Here is a 26755-nt window from a genome sequence, read left to right on the forward strand (position 1 = left end):
GGTTGTCAGAAGGATTGCCCTTATGCACAACTGAGCAGAGTCTCAGGCAGATAAAGTAGATACAACCCCAGCTATTGGTTCTTTTGAGGGCTAAAGAGACCCACAGGTTCTATGGTCATGGCAGATGGAGTTCACTGCCATGTCAGTTGGCCCTTCTTTGGAGCTGGTGTTTCTGCGTGATGTAGCTGGACTCAGATGGGATCTCTTTTCACAAGCCTTTCACGCTACTTTACTGGAATTGTAGTTGGTGCTGGGGTTTAAGTTATATCTAGGGGATTTGAATCTCTGGACTGACAATATGATAGCCAGGCCCTGAGCCTCAACAGACTTCAGCTCCTACACTTTGATTTATTGGACTTACCCCACTCAGCTAACATGGAGTTGAAGAAGGTCAACCACCACACCATGGAGCCTAGAGTGCCTACAACTGAAAGCAGGAGGATTGCATCCAGTATCCATGTGGAATATAAGTCCCCTCTTGACATATATGTGGAATGGACACATCCAAGCCAAGGTCCACAGGAAGGAGGAATACAGTAAGGATTAGAGTGGACTTAATGATATTCTATTCATGAACTATTGTGCTTAATAATTGAGAAAATGGGGCATTGGTGTGGAAAATGATGCCATGGTGGCTGCTGGGTGGAGAGAATGGGAGGAAGAGATGAGATGTGGAGGCATTTTTGGGACTTGGAGTTGTCCTGGGTGGTGCTGCAGGGACAATTGCCAGATATTGTATGTCCTCCCATGGCCCACTAGATGGAATGTGGGAGAGTGTGGGCTATGGTGTGGACCATTGGCCATGGGGTGCATCGATGCCCAGAGATGTACTCACCAGATGCAAAGGATGTGTCATGATAATGGGGAGAGTGTTACTGTGGGGGGAGTGGTGGGGTAGGGACGGTGGGGGTGAATGGGGACCTCATATTTTTTGAATGTAATATTTTTTTAAAAAGTGAATAAATTTAAAAAAATACTACATTAAAACTTAACACAATTCTTTGAGAGTTCAGCTGATTAAAAAAATAAAAATTAGCAGAAAATAGTTAAAATAGAATGGCAAGTAATATTAAAAAATCCTTTAATAGCTCTACATGTACAAGTGAATTATTTTTGGTTTTGTGACAATGAACATTTTATGATTTTTTTAAAACCATGGTGTATCTAGGTCAATATAACTATAAAAAACTTGTGGAGTAGAATAATTCATTCTGACGATAAATTATATTTACTACATTGTTAATTTAAATTGTCTAGTTTATAAAATCACACGAAGACCTGACTGAGGGAAAACTATATCATTAGAGTTGATCCATTTTATTTTCATGGTGTCCTGAAATTTGCCTCAACAATCTTCTCTTTTCCAGGTTCAATAACTAAAACCATGAGAGAGATTATTTCCACCACTATAAATAACCCAAAATGTGTCAATATTTTTAGATATATGTACTTTTTAAAACTGAGTAAAAGATGATGTCATTAGTACCATTATTATGTATTCCTTAAAAATAAAAAAAAGCCTCAGGAGTTTAAAAATCTTTTGCAAGCTCATGAGGCTTGTAAGTAATAGAGCTGGAATTCAAACCCAGACATCTGACTCTAGAAACTACACTTCTAGGCAATTAATCTAATAATCACTTACTTTTCTCTGCCTTGAGATAAACCAAAATGAATGAGGGAATGATTGAGTGAATGTGTAAATAATTGAAGGGATGAACAAACAAACAAACAAATAAATAAATAAAAATCTTAGAACAGAAAGCCTCAGGATTTGAGGATATTCAGATACCAAAGAGCTGATGGAAGGAATTACCATGTCTGCAGATAAAAACACTTCCCATTTTGGGACATGGGAGCTACCGATCATCATCATTTTGTTGGTTGCCTAGGGCAACCTCCAAGAACTGGAGCATAGGATTGTTCACCTCTACCAACTATCCCACACTAATTTAAGAGGTCACCAATAAGTGTAACAGTTTGTTTGTGTTAGGGACAGGGGTTTTATGGGATTTTCCTATATTTCTGTGTATTTTTTAATATAAAAATAAAATTTCTCTAAAATTAGAGTTAAATAAACAAACAAATAAATGAGGAGGTGTTATGTGGGAGTTCTTTCTTCACTGGAAAAATTTCATTAAGTAGGTAGACTAAGGGTTTTGCATAATGAGTAAAGAATAAAAACAACTTATGATTTGAAGAGCAATATTTGAATATCAAATACATTAATATGAATTGAATTTTCAGATCTGTTTATTTATATGTGTATCTCCCAAGAGGGTGCCATTTAAATTTTCTCTCTGCAAACTTTTAACTGCAATCTTCTAATCCCTTCTTTACACTCAATATGTATGACCTTTTAAAAAATAAATCTATTCATGATCCTCATTTGTCTACAATGTTCAAAGTTTTTAGCATGCCCAAAGAAATGTATCATTTTCTGGTGTTTGCCTAAATATGTTGTAACCTTGACTGAGTTTTCTGCACCTGATTGCCCTGCTCAAAATATGTCAACCCTGATAGAATCATGGGTTTGCACAATCCAGAGTGCAGTTTGATCTCTGTTCCCTGCCCTGCACTTGCTGGCCTCTCATCGGCTTACCTATTCCATTATTTACCATTGATCTCAACTCCATTAGCACTTCTTCAGGAAATCTTTGACCTCATATGTAGATCAAATTCTTCTAATGTATATTCTTATTGCACCAAGCTCCTTGTTGATGGCACTCATTACAATATTAATTTGACATTTATTCTGTACATGCAATTGAACATCTATTTAATAAGTGAAACCTTAATATAAGTTTGAATCCATACTCTTTTTTATTCCATTATTGTTTTTTAAGCACCAACCACATGTTAGTTGATTTCTACGTGCACAAGAAATCACTGAACTTATCTGAATGAGGCAGATGAAAGAAATCTGAATCCCAGTCCTCACATTGAATGAGCTGGTGCATCTTAACCTTTATTTAAGCCTAACAACTATGTCCATGTTGAAAAACTTACATTTGCAATTTTATAAGCAGACAAAAGGTATTTTAGTTGCCTCTCAAAACTATTTTAGAACATCAATAAGCATTATGTTACCTGTAAGTTTTGATTTTGTTATAATAAATTTAAAACTCAATTATGATACTTTATTGAATTTTGAAGGTTCAATTACTAAGAAAAATATAAATATCACTCACCATTCTTTTGTTTTATTTCCTCTGAATAAAAAGAAATCAAAACAAAATTATGTTATAAAGTGTACCCATACACTACCTGCAGATAATCCATACCAGGTGTTTTTATAAAAACAAGAAAATAAGCTATAAATACCTCTTTAAAATTAAAGGTTGTCAATAAAACTTCACATACATAGTAAGCAATGGCCAATTTCATGATGAACTGTAAGAAATGCTCCTGCTCACAATATGAATATAATAGTGTGGGTAACCAAGGACCCCGTAAGTCCTCAACACATTGGTGCCTGCATGACCTAGACATTAAAGGTTGATAACACTATCCAGAATGGAAAGAATGAATAGATGGTATCAGAAACTGTAATATTCCCAGAGCTGTTAGTGTCCTTTGTAAACATCCTTCCTAGGAGTAGAATAAAAACATCTCCATAGCCCATGTGTAAGTTTTGTGTGACCCTAACAGAAACTATGCTCTCCTACCCTATGGAATGTCATTGTTCTTAAACGAATTACAAATCACCTCACATTTTCTCATTTCTTTGTAGAGCACTACTATACTTTTCTTTGGCCTGCCACTGTCAAGGATTCTTCCCTGTCCACAAGTCCCAATAAAGCCTATATCTGACTAAATTCCAGGTGTGTTCTTTGGTCTCATGGTCTCCTCATCTTATTCCCTTCAGGAATTGCATTTTAACAAATGGTGAGCCATGAATCAAGGGATAGAATGACAATGGGCAGTGTGGGCATGTGCTCAGGCAAAGGAGAATCCATAGGGGATATCCTAAGCTGGCTTGTAATGTCCATGTGGGGAAGGAAGGCTGACTTCTTGGGCAGCTGGAGGCCACTGAGAGAAAATGGAGGCACCTATCTGCTTGAGAGTTGTGGGTCTCCATGTGAGCATGGGGATGCCCCCAAACTCCTGATGGCTGTAGTAGTTAACTAAGATAGGAAAAACAATCTGGAAGCAACTCTTCAAACCCACTGCTGATACCCTTTCTGGTGTATCACATGTTAGGAGTGGTATTGTGTGCAATGGGGCAGTTCCCCAGTGTTACTTCAGAAACAGTAAGGGGAGGCTTCCCCTTCCCCATGTATTGGGAAGACCAGATGGTACGTGCATCTTGGTATCTGTGTCCATGCCCTGGCTAGTTTTGTTTGGCATGGAGTGTGGACTTTGAACATCAAAATATTTTTGTTCCAGTAACAGTGGTGTGTGGAGAATGCAGCAAGGAAAAATGATTCAAAATGGTAGTATAAATTTAGTTCATAACCATGTCTTGGACATAGGCTGAATTGTTATTTCTTTTCTCTGTGGAATTGTCTTCCTTAAAAGGAATTACCAGGTAAATATAAAATATGAAATTAAAACCTAACACATTCTTTGAGAGTTCAGCTGATTAAAAAAATAAAAGAACATTAGCAGATAATACTGAAAATATTAATGTATCTAATAACAAAAAATCCTTTTAGAGCTCTCCATATCTAAGTGAATGATTTTTGGTGCTATGACATTCAACATTTTATGATTAAGACCAGTCTGTATCTAGGTCAATATAACTACAAAAAATATGGGGAGTAGAATAATTCACACTGAGGATAACTTATATTTCCTACATGATAATTTAAATTGTCCAATTTATAAATTCACAGAAAGCCCTGAGTGAAAACTAAATAGTTGAGTTGCTCCATTTTGTTTTCACGGTGTCCTGAAATTTGCTTCAAACCCATATTTACATTTCCGGGCTCAATTATTCAAACCACAAAAGCGATTATTTCTATTACTTGTATCACTATTATTGATACCAATATGTGCCAAGGTTTTTAGATTTTTGAACTTTTTTATATCTAGTATAAACCTATGTCATAATTACCATTATTATAGTCTTTTTGAAAAATACATGCCTTAGGATGTTAAACATCTCTTGCAAAATCATGAAGCTTCTAAGTAATAGAGCTGGGATTTAAACACAGACCATCTGACTCTAGAGCCCAATCTTTTACAAAATTAATCTAATAATCACTTATTTTTCTAAACCAAAATGAATGAGTGAATGAGTGAATCAATGAATGGATGAATGAATAAATAAATACATAATCAATCAAACAATCTTAAAAGGAAACAAAGACCTAGAATGAGAAGGGACCCAGATACCACACAGCAGATGGAAGGAATTATCCTCTCTGCAGCTACAAACACTACCCAGATTTTGGGATGGGAGCCATCCATCATCATCATTTTGTTGGTTGTCTAGGGCAAACTCAAAAATCAGAATAGGATTTGTCATTTCTACCAAACCTAACAGAGTAATCTAGGATGTCCCTAATATGGGTAACTATGTGTGGGTACAGGGGAGGGGAATTACATGGGAATTCCCTATGCTTTCTGTTTATATTTTCTTAAATATAAATCTAAAATTTCTCTAAAATATAGTTTAAAAATTAAATAAAAATTATTTAAAACATGGAAAAGTGTAACATAGGAGTTCTTTCCTCACTAGAAAATTTTTCATTAAATAGATAACTAACCAAGGAATTTTTGTAATGACTAAAGAATAAAAACAATTTGTGAATTTGAAGAATAAATACTGAATATTAAATAAGTTAATAGGAATGGATTTTTTGGAACTCTTTATTTAAAAAGATTTATTTATTTCTCCCTACTCCCTTCATTGTTTGCTCCCTATGTCCATTCACAGTGTATTCTTCTATGTCTGCTTATATTCTCATTAGGCAGTTCTGGGAACCAATCCTGGTACCTTCCAGAGTAGGAGAGAGGTGATCCTTCTCTTGTGCCACTTCAGTTCCCTAGTCTGTTGCATCTCTTATTGTCACTCCTCTGTCTCTTATTGTTGAATCATCTTGCTGCATCAGCTGTCTGTGTGGGTCAGCATTCCTGCTTGGAGCACTCTGTGTGGGCCAGTTCACCACACTGGCCAGCTTGCCTTCACCAGGAGGCCCAGGGTATAAAACCCTTGTCCTCCTATATGGTAGATGGGAGCCCAATTGCTTGAGCCACATCCATTTCCCTAACCCATTCTTTAACTCAATAAAAATGACATTATAAATATAAATCTATTCATGATGCTCCTTTGTATGAAATGTTCAGAACCCTTAGGATGCCCAAAGAAAGGGTGTATTTTGTGGTTTTTACCTACACACCTTCGAATCTTGCTTGTGTTTCTGCACCAGAATCCCCTGGTCAATATGTATCAAGTCTGATAGAATCATGCGTTTGCTCAACCCAGAGTGTAGTGTGCTCTCTACCCCCTGCCCTGCACATGCTCGGCTCTCACTGACCTAACTATTCCATTTTTCACCACTGATCTCAACTCCATTAGCCTTTTTTCAGGAAGTCTATGACCTCATATGTACCCCAAATGCCTCTAGTGTATATCCATATTGCATCAAGTTCCCTCTTCATTGAGTTTATTTGAATATTAATTTGACATTTATTCTGTAGATGTAATTGTACATCTACCTCATATTAGAAAACTCAATTCAACTTACAATCCTTTCTCTTTCTTTTTTTATTTTTCCATTATTGATTTTCAAGGACAAATCCCATGTTAATTGATTTCTATATGGATAAAAAACCATTGAAATTATCTGAATGAGACAGAAAAGAACTCAGAGATCCAGACTTACATAGCACAAGCTGGTACATCTTAATCTCCATTTAACTGTAACAATTATCTCATGACAACAAACTTACACTTAGAATTTCAAATGTGGACAAAAGATATTTTAGTTGATTCTTAACAATATTTTAGAACATAAATATGCATTTAATTAACTGTGGGTTTTGATTTTGCTATAATAATTTCAAATCAAAATGTTGGGATATTACTGGATTTTGAAGGTTCAAATATTATCTAAGTAAAAAATAAATATTACTCACTGTTCATTTTCTTTATTTCATCTGATAAAGAGAAAAAAAGATAAAAACAAAATTATGTTAGGTAGTGTCCCCATATGCTACCTGCTGATAATCTTGCCCAGATGTTATATATTTTTATAAAAATAATAAAATGAGCTTAAATATCCCATTTAAAATGTTGTCAATATCTTTCATACATAGTAAGCAATGGCCAATTTCATGCTGAATTGTAGGAATAATTCATGCTTACTATATGAATGCAATAGTGTGGGTTCCCCAGGTCCCTTTACATCCTTAGTGCATAGGTGCCAGCATGAACTAGACGTAAGTTAAAGGTTAATAACCATACTTTATCACGGTATAGCATGCCATGCATAGATGGTATGATAAAGCATAATCTTTCCAAAGCTGTTAATGTCCTTTGTAAACATCATTCCTAGGAGAAGAGTAAAAACGTTTTCAACCCCGTGCGTAAACTTCATGTGACCCTAAACAGGAACTCTGTTCCTCCTATGCTATGGAATGTCCTTGTGTTAAAACCACTTCTGAATCACCTCTCATTCATTCATCTCATTGTGGCACACTATCTTCACTTATTCCTTGGCTTGCCACTATCAAAGTCTCTTCCTTGTCTGCCAGTCTCAATAAAACTTATGCCTGGTTAAATGTCAGGTGTGTTCTTGGTCCCATGGACTCACAACCTCGTGCCTTTCAGAAGCTGTGGTGTAACAACCGGTGAGCTTTAAGCCAAGAGAGAGAAGGACGACTGGCTGTTGTGGACATTTGCTCAGGCAAAGGAGAATCCATAGGGGAAATTCTCATTTGGCTTGTAATGTCCAGGTGGGGAGGAGTGGCTGCCCTCATGGGCAGGTGAGGACCACTGAGAGAATATGGAGTCACATACTTGCTTGATAGTTGTGAAACTCCACACGAGTACAGGAATGTCCCCAGAACCCTGATGGGAGTAGCCGTTAAATATGATAGGGAAAACAATCTGGAAACAAGTCTTAAAATCCCTTTTTGGTGCATCACATTTTAGGAGTAGTAGTGTGTGCAATGGGGCAGTTCTCTAGTTTCATTTAATAGCCAATAAAGGGAGGCTTCTCCTACCCTACATATTGGAAACACCAAATGGATGTGCACTTTGGTTTTTGTCTCCATGCCTTGATCAATTTTATTTAGAATTGGAATGGGGGTTTTGAAGGGCAAAATATTGTTGTTCCATTAACATTGGTATGTGGAGTCTGGCCAAGTAAATCTGATTCATCAGGGTAGTAGATATTTATTCCTTAAGCAAGTCCTGGACAGAAGCCTAATTTCGTTATTAATTTTCTCTATGGAATTGTCTTCCTTAAGTGAATTATGAGGTATACTGAATTAAAACTTTGCACATTTTTTGAAAGTACAGCTGATTAAAAATAAATGAAAATTAGCAGATAATAGTCAAAATAGAACTATAAATAATATCAAAAATTCCTTTCATAGCTCTAATTGAACAAGTTCCTGATTTTTGCTGTTATGGACATGAACATTTTATGATTAGTTAGTGTCCAGGCTCTATCTAGGACAATAGAACTACAAAAATTTTGTGCATTAAAATAATTCATTCTGATGATAAGTTATATTTCCTACATAATAATTCAAATTGTCCAATTTATAAATTCACAGAAAGAACTGAGGCAAAACTAAGTAAGTGAATTGCTCTATTTTGTTTCCATAGTGTCCTGAATATTGATGTAAAATCATCTTGTCTTTGCCAGGTGCAATGACTAAAATCATGAAAGCAATTATTACTACTACTACTACCACTACAATTAGTAACCAACATATGTCATGATTTTTAGATGTATGGACTTTTTTTTTTTAAAGATTTATTTATTTATTTATTTATTTCCCCTTCCACCCCCACCCCGGTTGTCTGTTCTCTGTCTATTTTGCTACTTCGTCTTCTTTGTCCGCTTCTGTTGTTGTCAGTGGCATGGGAATCTGTGTTTCTTTTTGTTGCATCATCTTGTTGTGTCATCTCTGTGTGTGTGTAGCACCATTCCTGGGCAGGCTGCACTTTCTTTTGTGCTGGGCGGCTCTTCTTACAGGGCGCACTCCTTGCGCGTGGGGTTCCCCAACGTGGGGGACACCCCTGTGTGGCACGGCACTGCTTGCGCATCAGCACTGCACGTGGGTCAGCTCCACGTGGGTCAAGGAGGCCCGGGGTTTGAACCACGGACCTCCCATGTGGTAGACGGACACCCTAATCACTGGGCCAAGTTCGCCACCATGTATGGACTTTCTAATACTGATTATAGCACTATGCTATAAATATCAATATTATATATATTTTTAAATTAAAAAGTGCCTTAGGAGATTAAAAATCTTTTGCAAAATCATGACAGTTCAAAGTAATATACCTGGAATTGAAACCCAGACCATCTGACTTTAGACATGCTCTTCCAAAATAATTAATTTAATAATCACTTACTTCTCTCTGCCTTGGAAAAAAAACAAAGTACACAAGGGAATGAATGAGTTTATGCATGAATGAATGGATGGATGAATGAATGAAAGAAGGGGTGAATAAATTCATGAATGAATGAAGGGATGAATGAATGAATAAATAATTACTACATACATAAACCTTAAAAGAAAACAGAGAGAACCAGAATGAGACAGGACCCAGATACCATAGAACAAATGGAAGGAATTATTCTGCCTGCATCTACAAACACTCTGTTTTGGTATAAGGGCACTGTCCATCATGATCATTTTGTTGGTTGTCTAATGCAAGATCAAAGAACTGGAAAGTAGGGCTTATCACATGTATCAAATACATCATAGTAATTTAGGAGTTCACTAGTACATGTAACAGTGTGTAGGTGTAAAGGAGATGGTTTTATGGGAATTTCCAATATATTTTATGCATACTTTCTTAAAAATAAATCGAAAATTTCCCTCAAAATGAAGTTTAAAAATTAAATAAATAATTAAATAAATGAAGAAGTGTTACATGGAAGTTCTTTCTTCACTGGAAATATTTTCATTTAATAGAAAACGAAATGATCCTAGCAATGGAAGAAATTTTATTGTTGCTGTGGAGACAGTGGCCATATGAATAGCTGAGGGCAGAGAGAGGGATGAAGAAATGTGATATAGGGGTATTTCCGGGACTTGGAGTTGTCCTGAATGATATTGCATGGACAGATGCAGGACATTATATATCCTGCCATGACCCACTGAAAGGGTCAAGAGAGAATGTAAATTATGATATAAACTATAATCCATGCTGTGTAGCAGGGCTCCAAAATATTTTCATCAAATGCAAAGAATGTGCCATCCTGATAAAAGAGGTTGTTGTTGTGGGAGGAATAAGGTAGTGTGGGTAGTGTGGTATATGGAAGCCTTATATCTGTAATGTAACATTGTGTGAGATCTATTTATCTTTAAAATAACACAATAAATTTTTTATAAACTAGACAACCGGCCTGGGATTTGCATAATGTCTAAAGAATAAAAACAATTTGTGAAATTGAAAAAAAATATTAAATATTAAATAAGTTAATATGAATTGACTTTTTGGACTTATTTATTAATATGAATGACTATATCTTCCAAGTAGATTCCATTTAACTTTTCTCTCTGTAGCCATTTCACTGTAATCATGTACTCAATTCTTTACACGCAATAAAAATGACATTTTAAAATATGAATCTATTAATGATGCTCCTTTGCCTGCAATCTTCAAAACTCTTAGCATGCCCAATGAAAGGAACTATTTTCTTTGATATGCCTATGTAACATGTATTCTTGACTGTGTTTTTTGCAACCGAAGCCCCTGGTCAAAATGTGCCAACCCTCATCTAATCATGAGTTTGCTCAACTGAAAGTCCAGTGTGCTCTCTGTTCCCTGCTCTGCACATGCTGGGCTCTCCTTAGCCTATCTATGCCATTCATTACCACTGATCTCAACTCCATTAGAACTTCTCCAGGAAAAGTATAACCTCATACATAAGCCAAAAACCTCTGGCATATATTCTTTTTTTTTTTTTATTTTTATTTATTTATCTCGCCGCCCCCTCTCCCCCGCAGTTGTCTGCTCTTTGTGTCCGTTCACTGTGTGTTCTTCTGTGTCTACTTGTATTCTTGTCAGCGACACTGGGAATGTGTCTCTTTTTTTGTTATTGTGTCATCTTGCTGTGTTAGCCACTCCTGAGCAAGCTGGACATTTTTTTGCGAGGGGTGGCTTACCTTACGGAGCACACTCCTTGCGTGTGGGGCTACCCTATGCGGGGGACACTCCTGCATGGCATGGCACTCCTTGGAAGCATCAGCACTGCACGGGGGCTAGCTCACCACATGGGTTAGGAGGCCCTGGGTTTAAACCTGGAGCTCTGATGTGGTAGGTGGACGCTCTATCCTTGAGCTAAGTCTGCTGGAATATATTCTTATTACACCAAGTTCCTTCTTCATTGAAATCACTGGAATATTAATTTTGCATTTATTTTACACGTGTAACTGTATATGTATATCCTAATAGAAATCTCAATGCATTGGAATCCTCTTTTATTTTCTTTTTCCAATAATGTTTCCCAAGCACCAAAAATATATTAGAGAGTTTATTTCTACATACACAAGGAATCAGTGAGCTTGAAAAAAAGAGGTAGACAAAACAACTGAGAGACTCGGTCCCCATATAGCTCAAACTGGCACACCTAAACCTACATTTAACCAAAACAACTGTCTCTCAGATGAGAAATTTACGCTTACAATTTTACAAATAGGCAAAGATATTTTAATTGACACTCAACACTATAGGATAGCATCCATAAGCATTTCATTAACTCTGAGTTTTGATTTTGCTTTGGTAAATTTTAAGCTCGATTTGTGGATATTATTAGATTTTGAAGGTTCAAATACTGTATAAAGGAAAAATAAATATCACTCACCAATGTCTGTTTTTAAATTCACTGCATAAAGATAAATAAAAGGTAAAAACAAACGTGTTAGAATGTGTCTCCATACACTACTTGCAGATAATCCAGATCAGATGTTATATATTTTTATTAAAATAAGAAAATCAGCTATAAATACCTCTATAAAACATAATACTGGACAATACCATTTCACATACATACTAAGCAATGGCCAATTCCAGGATGAATTGTAAGAAAATTTCTGCTTACATTATCAGTGTAATAGTGAGGTTCCAAGATCCTCTTAGTTCCTCAGCACTTAGGTGCCATCATAGCCTAGACATAGGTTAAATTTAATAATCCTCCCCAGAAGGGTAAGAATGCATAGATGACATCAAAAAGTATTATCTTGACATTTTTGTTAAAGACCTTCATAAACCTCCTTCCTAGGAGCGCATTAAAAACATCTCCACACCAGTTTCTAAGCTTCATGTGTCCCTATAAGGAACTCTGTTCTTCTCCTATGGAATGTCCTTGTTCTGAAACCACTTATAAATCACCTGACATTTTCCATTCTCTTTGTAGAGCATTAATTTACTTATTCTTTGGCCTGCCACTGTCAAAGATTCTTCCATGTCCACAAGACAATTAAATCTTATGCCTAAGAAAAAACCAGGTGTATTCTTCAATCTCATGGCCTTACCTTCTCATGCCCTTCAAGATTTGGATTGTAAAAATGAGAGAGGAATGAGCCAAGAGACAGCATGTCTACTGGTCTTGTGGGTGTGTGCTCAGGCAAGGGAGAATCCTTAGGGGAAATCCACGGTTGACTTGTAAAATGTCTATGTGGGGAGGGGTAGCTGACTCTTGGTCTGATGAGGACATTGAGAGAATATGGAGTCACGTGCTTGATTGATTTTTGTCAACATCCATGTGACTTTGGGGATTACCTTAAAAACATTAGGGACGTGGAGTTGTCCTGGGTGGTGCTTCACGGACAATTACAGGTCATTGTAGATCCCCCCAAGGCCCACTGGATGGAACGTGGGAGAGTGTGGGCTGTGATGTGGACCATTGACTACGGGGTGCAGTGATGTTCAGAGATGTACTTACTGGGTGCAATGGATGTCTCACGATGATGGGAGAGAGTGTTGCTGTGGGGGGGTGGGGGGTAGGGGCGGTGGGGTTGATTGGGACCTCGTATTTTTTGAATGTAATTTTTAAAAATAAATAATTTTAATTAAATAATTAATTAATTAATTTTAAAAAACCATTAAGTCAGTAACAGTTTAAAAAGATAAGGAAAACAATCTGGAAGCATTGCTGCAAACCCACTACTGATTCCTATTTGGTTGTATCCTATCATAGGGGTAGAAGTGTGTGCAATGGGCAGTTCTCCAGGGTCATTTGTGAGTCTGTAAAGGGAGGTTTTACTTCCCCACGTATTGGCAAAAAAAAAAAAAAAGGTTTTGTGCACTTTGGTTTCTGTCTCCATACCACATTAAAATTATTTAGAGTTGGAGTGTGGGCTTTGAAGGGCAAGATATTTTTTTTTCTAGTAATATTACTGTGTGGAATCTGAACAACTAATACTGATTCATCAGGATACTATATATTTAAACCTTAACTATAGCCTGGACAGAAGCTGAAATGTCTTATTAATTTTCTCTATGGAATTGATTTCTTAAAATAAATTATAAGGGTACTATATAACACTAAATTAAAACTTAGCAAATTTTTGACAGTTCAGTTAATCAAAAATTTAAATGAAATGTAGCAGATAAAAGTGAAAAAGAATTTTAAATATATCAAAAATTCCTTTCAAAACGCTTCTTGAAAAAGTTCATGATTTTTGTTTTATGGAAATCAACATTTTAGGGTTAGTGTCCAGTCACTATCCAGACCAATATAAATACCAAAATCATGTGCAGTGAAATAATTCAGTGTGATGGTGAATTATATTCCATACATGATAATTTAAGTAATCCAATTTATAAATTCACAGAAAGAACGGAGGGAAAACTAAACAGTTGAGTTGTTCTTTTTGTTTTCATAGTGACCTGAATAATGCCTTTAAACAGCCTTGTCCCTGCCAGGTTCAATAACTAAATCCATGCAAGTTATTAATTCAACTACTACTAACACTACTATTAATAATACAATAAATGTCAAGATCTTTAGATATGTGAACTTTATAATACTTATAACATTACAAATATAATGATTATATTACTTTTTAAATAAATAAACCAGCCTTAGGACACTAGAAAATCTTTTGCAAAATCATGAAGTTTCTAAGTAATTTAGCTGGAATATAAAACCAGTACATCTGACTTTAGAACCTCTCCTTCTAAAAAATTAATCTAATAATCTCTTGCAAGTCTCTGCTTTGTTTGTCAAAATAAAGTAAATGACAGAATGAATGAGTGAATGAATGAAAGGCTAAATGAATGAATCTACAAATCAGTGAATCAATGGATGAAGGAAGGGATGAATGAATGAATCAATCAAAAATTACTACATAAATAAATCTTAAAAGTAAACACAGAGCACCATGATGAAAGGGGATACAGATACCACTGATCAAATGGAAGGAATTTTCCTGTCTCCGTCTACAAACAGTCTTTGTTTTGGGTGATGGGCATTGTGCAGCATCATCATTTTGTGGGTTGTCTATGGCAAGCTCAAAGAAATGGAGAGTAGGAATTTTCACATGTACCAAATATACCACAGTAATTCAGGAGTTCACTAAAACATGTAAGAGTGTGTAGGTGTAAGGGAGGTGTTTCTGTGGGAATTCCAAATATATTATGTGTATATTGCCTTAATACCAATCTAAAATTTCCCTAAAAATAAAGTTTAAAAATTAAACAAATAATTAAATGAAGAAGTGGTACGTGGGAGTTTTCTCTTAACTTGAAAAATTTTCATTTAATAGACAACCGAGTAAAGGATTTGCATAATGACTAAAGATTTAAAAGAATTTGTTACTTTGAAGAATATTGAATATTAAAAAAGTTATTACAAATTGTCTTTGTGGACCCATTTATTTATATAAATGACTGAGTCTCCCAGGGGTTTGCATTTTACTTTGCTGTCTGTAAGCATTTCACTGTAATCATCTGATCAACTCTTTACACTCAATAAAAACGACATTGTAAAATTTAAATCTATTCATGATACTCTTTTTGTCTGCAACCGTCAAACCCTTAGCATGCCGAAAGCAGTGTTATATTTTCTGGGTTTTGCCTATGTACCTTATAGTCTTAACTGTTTTCCACACTAGACAGCCCCTGGTCAATATGGGCCAACCTTCACAGAATCATGTATTTGGTCAACCCAGAGTGTAGGGTGCTCTCTGCTCCCTGCCTTGCACATGCAGGGCTCTCATTGGCATACCTATTCCATTCATTAATGCTGATCTCAACCCCATTAGCATTTCTTAAGGAAATCCATGACATCATATATAGGCCAAATCTCCCTAGTGTATATTCTTATGCACCAAGTTCCTTCTTCAAGGAAATCATTAGAATATTGATTTTGCATTTATTCTACACGTGCAATTGTATATCTATACCATAATAGAAACCTCAATGCATTGGGGATCATTTCTCCTTTTTATTTTCTTTTTCCAGTAATGTTTCTCAAGCACCAAGAACCTATTAGAGAGCATATTTTTACATGCAGAAGGAATCATTGAACTTGAAAAAATGAGGCAGATGAAAGAACTCAGAGTCCCAGTCCTCATACAGCTCAAACTGGCACATCTTAACCTACCTTTAACTACAACAACTGTCTCTCTGATGAGAAATTTACACTTACAATTTTACAAATAGGCAAAGATATTTTAATTGACACTCAACATTATTTGACATCATCCATAAGCATTTCATTAACTGTGAGCTTTGATTTTGCTTTGGTAATATTTAAGCTTAATTTGTGGATATTATAGGATTTGGAAGGTTCAAATGCTGTCTAAAAGAAAAATAAATATCACTCACCATTGTCTTTTTTTAATTCCTCTGCATAAATATAAATAAAAGGTTAAAAAAAAGTGTTAGAATGTGTCTCCATACACTACATGCAGATCATCCAGAGCAGATGTTATATATTTTTATTAAAATAAGAAAATCACATATAAATAAAACTATAGAACATAATACTGGACAATACCATTTTACATACATACTAAGTAATGGCCAATTCCATGATGAACTGAAAGAAAATTTTCTGCTTACATTATTAATGTAATACTGAGGTTCCCAAGGTCCCCTTATTTCCTCAGCACTTAGGTGCCATCATATCCTAGACAGAGGTTAAATTTAATAATCTTCTGCAGAAGATTAAGAGTTCATAGATGACCTCAAAATGTATAATCTTCCCATTTCTGTTAAAGACCTTCGTAAATCTCCTTTCAAGGAGCAAATTTTAAAAATCTCCACACCACTTTCAAAGCTTCACGGGTCCCTACAAGGAACTCTGTTCCTCTCCCTATAGAATGTCCTTGTTCTGAAACTATTTATAAATCACCTGACATTTTCCGTTCTCTTTGTGGAACATTACTGTACTTATTCTCTGCCCTGCCAGTGTCAAAGATATTTCCATGTCCATAAGTCCAATTAAAATAAATCATATGCCTGACAAAAACCCAGGTGTATTCTTCAATCTCATGGCCTCACCTTCTAATGCCCTTCAAGGATGAGATTGTAAAGATGGACGAAGAATGAGGGAAGAGACAGCTTATCTACTAGTCTTGTGGGCATGTGCTCAGGCAAAGGAGAATCGTTAGGGGAATTCCAAGGTTGACTTGTAATGTCTATGTGGGGAGGGGTGGCTGCCTCTTGGGCTGGTAAGGACCTTTGAGAGACTATTGAGTCACTTAATTGATTTTTGTCAACATTCATGTGAATGTGGGGGTTTTGGAAAACCCTTATGTGAGTAGTAGTTAAAAAAGATAAGGAAAACAATCTGGAAGCATTGCTTCAAACCCACTGCTGATTCCTTTTTGGGTGTATCCAATCTTATGTGTAGTAGTGTGTGCACTGGGGCTGTTCTCCAGGGTCATTTGTGAGTTTATAAAGGGAGGTTTCCCTTCTCCACGTATTGGTAAAAAGAAAAAGGAAAAATTTTATGCACTTTGGTTTCTGTCTCCATTACCACATCAATATTATTTATAATTGGAGTATTCACTTAGAATGGCAAGATATTTATGTATTTTTTTTGGTAACATTACTGTGTGGATCCTGAACAAGTAATACTGATTCATCAGGGTAGTGTAAATTTAAACCTTAACAATATCCTGGACAGAAGGTGACATGTTTTATTATTTTTCTTTATGGAATTGTTTTCCTTAAAAGGAACTATAAGGTTACCATATAATACTAAATTAAAACTAACAAATCTTTGATGGTTCAGTTGATTAAAAATTAAATGAAATGTAGTTGATAATAGTGAAAAGAGAATTTTAAATATATCAAAAATTCCTTTCATAAATCTACTTGAAAAAGTTCATGATTTTTGTTGTTATGGAAATCAACATTTTATGATAAGTTAGTGTCCAGGTTCTATCCAGACCAATATAAATACCAAAAATGGTACAGTGGAAAAATTCACTGTGATGATGAATTATATTCCATACATGAGAATTTAAATAACTCGCATTTAAAAATTAACAGAAAAACGGAGGAAAAACTAAACAGTTGAGTTGTTCTTTTTGTTTTCACAGTGTCCTGAATAGTGCCTTAAAACAATCTTGTCCTTGCCAGGTTCAATAACTTAATCTATGAAAGCTATTAATTCTATTACTACTAACACTACTATTAATAATAAAATATATGTCAAGAGTTTAGATGTGTGAACTTTTAACACTTATAAAATAATGTTATAAATATGATAATTACATTATTTTTTAAATAAATAAACATGACTTAGGAAACTAAAAATCTTTTGCAATATCATGAAACTTCTAAGTAATATAGCTGGCGTATAAACCCAGTGAGTCAGACTTTAGAACCTCTCCTTCAAAAAGTAATCTAATAATCTCCTGCTAGTCTCTGCTTTGAAACTAAACAAAGTAAATGACAGAATGAATGAGTGAATGAATGAAAGGCTAAATGAATGAATCAACAAATCAATGAATCGATGGATGAAGGAAGGGATGAATGAATGAATCAATCATTAATTACCACATAAATAAATCTTTAAAGTAAACAGAGAGCACCATGATGAAAGGGGATACAGATACCACTGTGCAAATGGAAGGAATTTTCCTGTCTGCATCAAAAGTCTCTGTTTTGGGTGATGGGCATTGTGCAGCAGCATCATTTTGTGGGTTGTCTATGGCAAGCTCAAAGGACTGGAGAGTAGGAATTGTCACATGCACCAAATATACCACAGTAATTCAGGAGTTCACTAAAACATGTAAGAGTGTGTAGGTGTAAGGGAGGTGTTTCTATGGGAATTCCAAATATATTCTGTGTATATCGCCTTAACAATCAGTCTAAAATTTCACTAAAAATAAAGTTTAAAAATTAAACAAATAATTAAAAGAAGAGGTATTACATGGGAATTCTTTCTTAATTGGAATTTTTTTTCATTCAATAGGCAGCCAACTAAGGGATTTGCATAATGACTAAAGATTAAAAAGAATTTGTGACTTTGAAGAACAAATATTGAATATTAAATAAGTTATTACGAATTGACTTTGTGGACCCATTTATTTGTATGAATGACTGAATCTCCGAGGACAATTGCATTTTACTTTCCTCTCTGTAAATATTTCACGGTAATCATCTATCCAATTCTTTACACTCAATAAAAAAGACATTTTAAAATTTAAATCTATTCATGATGTCTTTTTGTCTGCAATAGTCAAAACTCTTAGCTTGCCAAAAGCAATGTTATATTTTCTGGGTTTTGTCTACATACCTTATGGTCTTGACTGTTTTCCATACCAGAAACCCCTTGTCGATATGTGCCAACCATCATAGAATCACGTATTTGTTCAACTGAGAGTGTAGTGTTTTCTGTTCCCTGCCTTGCACATGCTGGGCTCTCATTCATTAATGCTGATCTCAACTCCATTAGCATTTCTTAAGAAAATTGATGACCTCTTATATAGGTAAAATATCCCTAGTGTATATTCTTATGCACCAAGTTCCTTCATCAAGGAAATCATTAGAATATTAATTTTGCATTTATTTTATACATGCAATTAACATATATAGCATAATAGAAACCTCAATGCATTGGGGATCCTTTCTCTTTTTTTCCTTTTTCCAGTGATATGATTCAAGCACCAAGAACTTATTAGAAAGTGTATTTTTACATGCACAAGGAACCACTGAACTTGAAAAAAAAGGCAGATGAAAGAACTCAGAGTCACAGTCCTCATATAGCTCAAACTGGCACATCTTAACCTACATTTATCCACAGCAACTATCTCTCTGATGAGAAAATTATATTTACAATTTTACAAATAGGCAAAGATATTTTAATTGGCACTCAACATTATTTGACAGCATCCATAAAGTTTTCATTAACTCTGAGATTTGATTTTGCTGTGGTAATTTTTAAGCTGTATTTGTAGATATTATTGGATTTTAAAGATTCAAATACTGTCTAAAAGAAAAATAAATATCACTCACCATTGTCTGTCTTTAATTGCTCTGTGTAAATGTAAATAAAAGATTAAAAAATATATTAGAATGTATCTTCATACACTAATGCAGATAATCTAGAGAAGATGTTATTTATTTTTATTAAGATAAGAAATCAGCTATAGATACCTCTTTAAATCATAATACTGGACAATACCATTTCACATACATACTAAACAATGGCCAATTCCATGACGAATTGCAAGAAAATTTTCTGCTTAAATTATCAATGTAATAGTGAGGTTCCCAAGGTACGCTTAGTTTCTCAGCACTTAGGGGCCATCATGCCCTAGACATAGGTTAAATTTAATAATCTTCCCCCGAAGGGTAAGAATACATAGATGACCTCAAAAAGTATAATCTTCCCATTTCTGTTAAAGACCTTCATAAACGTCTTTTCAAGGAGCACATTAAAAATAACTCCACACCAGTTTCTAAGCTTCACGGGTCCCTACAAGGAACTCTGTTCTTCTCCCATGGAATGTCCTTGTTCTGAAACCACTGATAAATCACCTGACAGTTTCCATTCTGTTTGTGGAGCGTTAACTTACTTATTCTTTGGCCTGGCACTGTCCAAGATTCTTCCCTGTCCACAAGTCCAATTAAATATTATGCCTGACAAAAAGCCAGGTGTGTTCTTCAAACGTATGACCTCACCTTCTCATGCCCTTCAAGTTTCAGATTGCAAAAACGGGCGAGGAATGAGCCAAGAAACAGCATGTCTACTAGTCCTGTGGCCATGTACTCAGACAAAGGAGAATTCACAGTTAACTTGTAATGTCTATGTCGGGAGGGGTGGCTGCCTCTTGGGCTGGTGAGGACAGTTGAGAGAACATGGAGTCAGGTACTTGATTGATTTTTTCAACATCCACGTGAATTGGGGGGTTACCCCAAAACCCTTATGTGAGTAGCAGTTTAAAAAGTTAAAGTAAACAATTTGGAAGCATTGCTGCAAACCCACTGCTGATTCCTTTTTGAGTGTATCCTATCTCCTATCTTAGGTCTAGTAGTGTGTGCACTGGGGCAGTTTTGCACGGTCCTTTGTGAGTCTATAAAGGGAGGTTTCCCTTCCTCCCGTATTGGCAAGAAAAAAAAAGAAGAAGAAGAAGATGTTTTGTGCACTGTAGTTTCTGTCTCAATATTATTTTTATTTGGAGTGTGGGCTTTGAAGGTCAAGGTATATATATTTAGTAACATTACTGTGTGGACCATAATAAGTAATACTGATTCATCAGGGTAGTGTATATTTAAACGTTAACTGTATCCTGGTCAGCAGGTGACATGTCTTATTAATTTTCTCTATGGAATTGTTTTCCTTAAAATGAATTATAAAGTTATTATGTAATGCTAAATTAAAACTTAGCAAATTTTTGACAGTTCAGTTGATTAAAAAATTAAATTAAATCAAATATAGCTGATAATAGTGAAAAGAGAATTTCAAACATATGAAAAATTACTTTCGTAACTCTACTTGAAAAAGTTCATGACTTGTTGTTATGGAAATCAAAATTTCATGATTAGTTAGTGTCGAGGCTCTATCTATACGAACATAAACAACAAAAATATTTTCAGTGGAATAATTCACTGTGATGATGAATTATATTTCATACCATGATAATTTAAATTGTCCAATTTATAAATTCACAGAAAGAATGGAGGAAAAACTAAATAGTTGAGTTGTTCTGCTTTGTTTTCATAGAGTCCTGAATAATGCCTTAAAACAATCTCATCCATGCCAGATTCAATAATAAAATCCATGAAAGCTATTAATTCTACTACTACTAAAACTACTATTAATACAAAATATGTCAAGATTTTTAGATATGTGAACTTTTTAATACTTACAACATAATGTTATAAAGATGATGATTATATTATTTTTAATTAAATAAACATTTTTAGGAAACGAAAAAATCTTTAGCAAAATTATGGAACTTCTAAGTAATATAGCTCCAATATAAACCCAGTGCATCTGACTTTAGAACTCTCCTAAAAAACTAATCTAATAATCTCTTGCTAGCTCTGCTTTGAAACAAAAAAAATAACAGTGAATGAATGAATGAATGAGAAACTGAATGAATGAATCAACAAATCAATGAATCAATGGATGAAGGAAGGGATGAATCAATCAATCAATCAATCAATAATTTCCACATAAATAAATATTAAAAACAAACACAGAGCACCATGATGAAAGGGGATACAGATACCCTTGAGCAAATGGAAGGATTTTTCCTGTCTGCATCTACAAATAGTCTCTGTTTTGGGTGATGGGCGTTGTGCAGCATCATCCCTTTGTGGGTTGTCTATGGCAAGCTCAAAGAACTGGAGAGTAGGAATCGTCACATGTACCAAATATACCACAGTAATTCAGGGGTTCACTAAAACATGCAACAGTGTGCAGGTGTAAGGCAAGTGTTTCTATGGGAATTTCAAACATATTCTGTGTATATTCTTTTAAATATCAATCTAAAATTTTCCTAAAAATAAAGTTTAAAAATTAAACAAATATTAAATGAAGAAGTGTTACATGGGAGTTCTTTATTGACAGGAAAATTGTTCATTTAATAGACAGCTGAGTAAGGGATTTGCATAATGACTAAAGAATATAAAGAATTTGTGACTTTGAAGAACAAATATTGAATATTGAAAAAGTTATTACGAATTGTCCTTGTGGACCCATTTATTTACATAAATGAGTGAATCTCCCAGGGGGATTTCTCTCTGTAAACATTTCACTGTAATCATCTAATCCATTCTTTACACTCAATAAAAATGATATTGTAAAATTTAAATCTATTCATGATGCTCTTTTTGTCTGCAATCATCAAAACTATTAGCATGCCAAAATCATTGTTATATTTTCTGGGTTTTGCCTATGTACATTATAGTCTTCACTGTTTTCTGCACCAGAAGCCCCTGGTCAAGATGTGTCAACCGTCATAGAATCATGTATTTGTCAACCTAGCGTGTAGGGTGCTCTCTGCCCCCTGCCTTGCACATGTGGGACTCTCATTGACATTCCTATTCCATTCATTAATGCTGATCTCAACCCCATTAGCCTTTCTTAAGGAAATCTATGACCTCATGTATAGGCCAAATCTCCCTAGTGTATATTCTTATGCACCAAGTTCCTTCTTCAAGGAAATCATTAGAATATTAATTTTCCATTTATTCTACAAGTGCAATTGTATATCTATACCATAATAGAAAACTTAATGCATTGGGGGTCCTTTCTCTTTTTTGTTTCTTTTTCCAGTAATGTTTCTCCAGCACCAAGAACATATTAGAGAGTATATTTTTACACGCACAAGAAATCACTGAAGTTGAAAAAATGAGGCAGATGAAAGAACTCAGAGTTCCAGTCCTCATATACTGGAAACTGGCACATTTTAACCTACATTTAACCACAACAACTATCTCTCTGATGAGAAATTTACACTTATAATTTTACAAATAGGCAAAGATATTTTAATTGACACTCAACACTACTTTAAAACATCCATAAGCATTTCATTAACTCTAAGTTTTTATTTTCCTTTGGTAATTTTTAAGCTCAATTTGTGGATATTATTGGATTTTGAAGGTTCAAATAATGTCTAAAAGAAAAATAAATATCACTCACCATTGTCTTTTTTCAATTCCTCTGCGTAAATGTAAATAAAATGTGAAAAAATGTGTTAGAATGTGTCTCCATACACTACTTGCAGATAATCCAGACCAGATGTTATATATTTTTATTAAAATAAGAAAATCAACTATAAATACCTCTAAAAAACATAATACTGGACAATACCGTTTCACATTCATACTAAGCAATTCCATGACGAATTGCAAGAAAATATTCTGCTTACATAATCAATATGATAATGAGGTTCACAAGGTCCCCTTAGTTCCTCAGCACTTAAGTGCCATCATGACCCAGACAAAGGTTAAATTTAATAATCCTCCCCAGAAGGATAAGAATGCATAGATGACCTCAAAAAGGATAATTTTCCCATCACAAACCTCATTTCAAGGAGCACACTGAAAATATCTCCACACCAGTTTCTAAGCTTCACGGGTCCCTACAAGGAACTCTGTTCCTCTCCCTATAGAATGTCCTTGTTCTGAAACCACTTATAAATCACCTGCCTTTTCCATTCTCTTTGTGGTGCATTAATTTACTTATTCTTTGCCCTAACAGTGTCAAAGATACTTCCCTGTCCACAAGCCCAATTAAATCTTATAAATGACAAAAAGCCAGGTGTATTCTTTAATCGCATGGCCTCACCTTCTCATGCCCTTCAAGAATTGGATTTAAAAATGGGCAAGGAATGAGTCAAGAGACAGCATGTCTACCGGTCTTGTGGGCATGGGCTTAGGCAAAGGAGAATACTTTGGGGAAATCCACGGTGGACTTGTAATGTCTATGTGGGAGGGGTGGCTTCTTCTTGGGCTGGTGAGGACAACTGAGAGGATATGGAGTCAGGTACTTGACTGATTTTTGGCAACATCTACATAAATTTACAGGTTACCCCAAAATCCTTATGTGAGAAGCAGTTAAAAAGATAAGCAAAACAATCTGGAAGCACTGCTGCAAACCTACTACTTACTCCTTTTTAGGTGTATCCTATCTTAGGAGTACTAACGTGTGCCATGGGGCAGTTCTCCAGGGTAATTTGTGAGTCTGTAAAGGGAGTTTTCCCTTCCCCGCATATTTGCAAAAATAAAAATTTAAAAAAATTGTGCACTTTGCTTTCTGTCTCCATTACCACATGAATATTATTTAGAGCTGGAGTGTTGGCTTTGAAGGGTAAGATATTTTTTGTTTTTGTTTTTGTTTTTTTTTGGTAACATTACTGTCTGGATACTGAACAATTACTATTGATTCCTCAGGGTAGTGTATATTCAAACCTTCACCATATCCTGGACAAAAGGTGACGTGTTTTATTAATTTTCCCTATTGAATCGTTTTCCTTAAAATGAATTTAAGGTTACTATATAATACATAATTAAAAGTTAGCAAATTTTTGATGGTTTGGTTAATTAAAAAATTAAATGAAATGTAGCAGGTAATAGTGAGAAGAAAATTTTAAATAAATCAAAAATTCCTTTCATAACTCTACTTGAAAAAGTTTATGATTTTTGTTGATATGGAAATCAACATTTTATAATCAGTTAGTGTCCAGGATCTATCTAGACCAATATAAATACCAAAACATGTGCAGTGGAATAATTCACTATGATGATGAATTATATTCCATAAATGATAATTTAAATTGTCCAATTTATAAATTCACAGAAAGAATGTTGGGAAAACTAAAAAGATGAGTTGCTCTGTTTTGTTTTCCTAGTGTCCTGAATAATGCCTTAAAACAAACTTGTCCCTGCCAGGTTGAATAACTAAATCCATGAAAACTATTAATACTATACTACTAACACTACTATTAATAATACAATGTATGTCAAGATTTTTAGATATGTGAACTTTTTAAATACTTACAATATTATAGTATAAACATGATGATTACATTATTTTTTAAATAAAAAACATGACTTAGGAAACTAAAAAATCTTTTGCAAAATCATGAAGCTTCTAAATAATATAGCTGGAATATAAACCCAGTGCATCTGACTTTAGAACCTCTTCTTCTAAAAAACTAATCTAATAATCTCTTGCTAGTCTCTGCTTTGAAATAAGACAAAGTAAATGACAGAATGAATCAGTGAATGAATGAAAGCTTGAATGAATGAATCAACAAATCAATGAATCAATAGATGAATGAAGGGATGAATGAATGATTCAATCAATAATTACTATGTAAATAAAACTTAAAAGTGAACAGAAAGCACCATGATGAAAGGGGATACAGATACCACTGAGCAAATGGAAGGAATTTTGCTGTTTGCCTCTAAAAACTGTCTCTGTTTTGGATAGTGGGCATTGTGCATCATCATCATCATTTTTGGGATTTCTACGGCAAGCTCAAAGAACTGGAGAGTATGAATTGTCACATGTGCCAAATACACCACAGTAATTCAGGAGTTCACTAAACCATGGAAGAATGTGGAGGTGTAACGGAGGTGGTTCTACAGGAATTCCAAATATATTGGGTGTACATTCTCTTAAATATCAATCTAAAATTTCCCTAAAAATAAACTTTAAAAATTAAACAAGTAACTAAATGAAGAAGTATTAAAAGGGAGTTCTTTCTTGACTGGAATTTTTTTTTTCATTTAATAGACAACCTAGTAAGGGATTTGCATAATGACTAAAGTTTAAAAAGAATTTGTGATTTTGAAGGACAAATATTGAATATTAAATACGTTATTACAAATTGACTTTATGGACCTATTTATTCATTTAAATGAGTCAGTCTCCTGGGGAAGGTTGCATTTTACTTTGCTCTCTGTAAACATTTCACTGTAATCACATAATCAATTCTTTACACTCAATAAAAATGACAGTTTAAAATTTAAATCTATTCATGATGCTCTTTTTGTCTGCAATCGTCAAAACTCTTAGCATGCCAAAAGCAATATTATATTTTCTGGGTTTTGCCTACGTACCTTATAGTCTTCACTGTTTTCCATACCACAAGCCCCTGGGCAATATGTGCCAACCATCATAGAGTGATGTATTTGGCGAACCGAGGTTGTAGAGTGCTCTCTGCTTTCTGCCTTACACATGCGGGGCTCTCGTTGACATACCTATTCCATTCAATAATGCTGATCTCAACTCCATTAGCATTTCTTAAGGAAATCTATAACCTCATATATAAGATAAATCTCCCTAGTTTATATTCTTATGCACCAAGTTCCTTCTTCAAGGAAATCATTAGAATATTAATTTTGCATTTATTCTACACATGTGATTGTACATCTATACCATAACAGAAACCTCAATGCATTGGGGATCTTTTCTCTTTTTTGTTTCCTTTTCCAATAATGTTTCTCAAGCACCAAGAACATAATAGATAGTATATTTCTACATGCACAAGGAATCACTGAACTTGAAAAAATGAGGCAGATGAAAGAACTCAGAGTCCCAGTCCTCATATAGCTCAGACTGACACATCTTAACATTCATTTAACCACAACAACTTTCACTCTGATGAGAAATTTACACTTACAGTTTTACAGATAGGC

At 34.7% G+C, this 26755-nt stretch overlaps 1 protein-coding gene across 1 annotated transcript in view; it reads right to left on the reverse strand.

Moving 5' to 3' along the window:
• LOC131276690 (golgin subfamily A member 6-like protein 7) overlaps positions 1-26755 on the reverse strand; it is a 152984-nt gene that overhangs the window by 21012 nt on the left and 105217 nt on the right. Inside the window, exons 24-29 of the mRNA XM_071212774.1 lie at positions 23250-23270; positions 19613-19633; positions 15968-15988; positions 12000-12020; positions 7084-7104; positions 3189-3209 (exon numbers count right to left, since the gene is read on the reverse strand). Coding sequence (XP_071068875.1) covers positions 3189-3209; positions 7084-7104; positions 12000-12020; positions 15968-15988; positions 19613-19633; positions 23250-23270 — 126 coding nt within the window. The remainder of the gene's footprint in view (positions 1-3188; positions 3210-7083; positions 7105-11999; positions 12021-15967; positions 15989-19612; positions 19634-23249; positions 23271-26755) is intronic.

The sequence above is a fragment of the Dasypus novemcinctus genome, chromosome 30 (genome assembly GCF_030445035.2).
Source record: "Dasypus novemcinctus isolate mDasNov1 chromosome 30, mDasNov1.1.hap2, whole genome shotgun sequence".
NCBI classification, from domain to species: domain Eukaryota; kingdom Metazoa; phylum Chordata; class Mammalia; order Cingulata; family Dasypodidae; genus Dasypus; species Dasypus novemcinctus.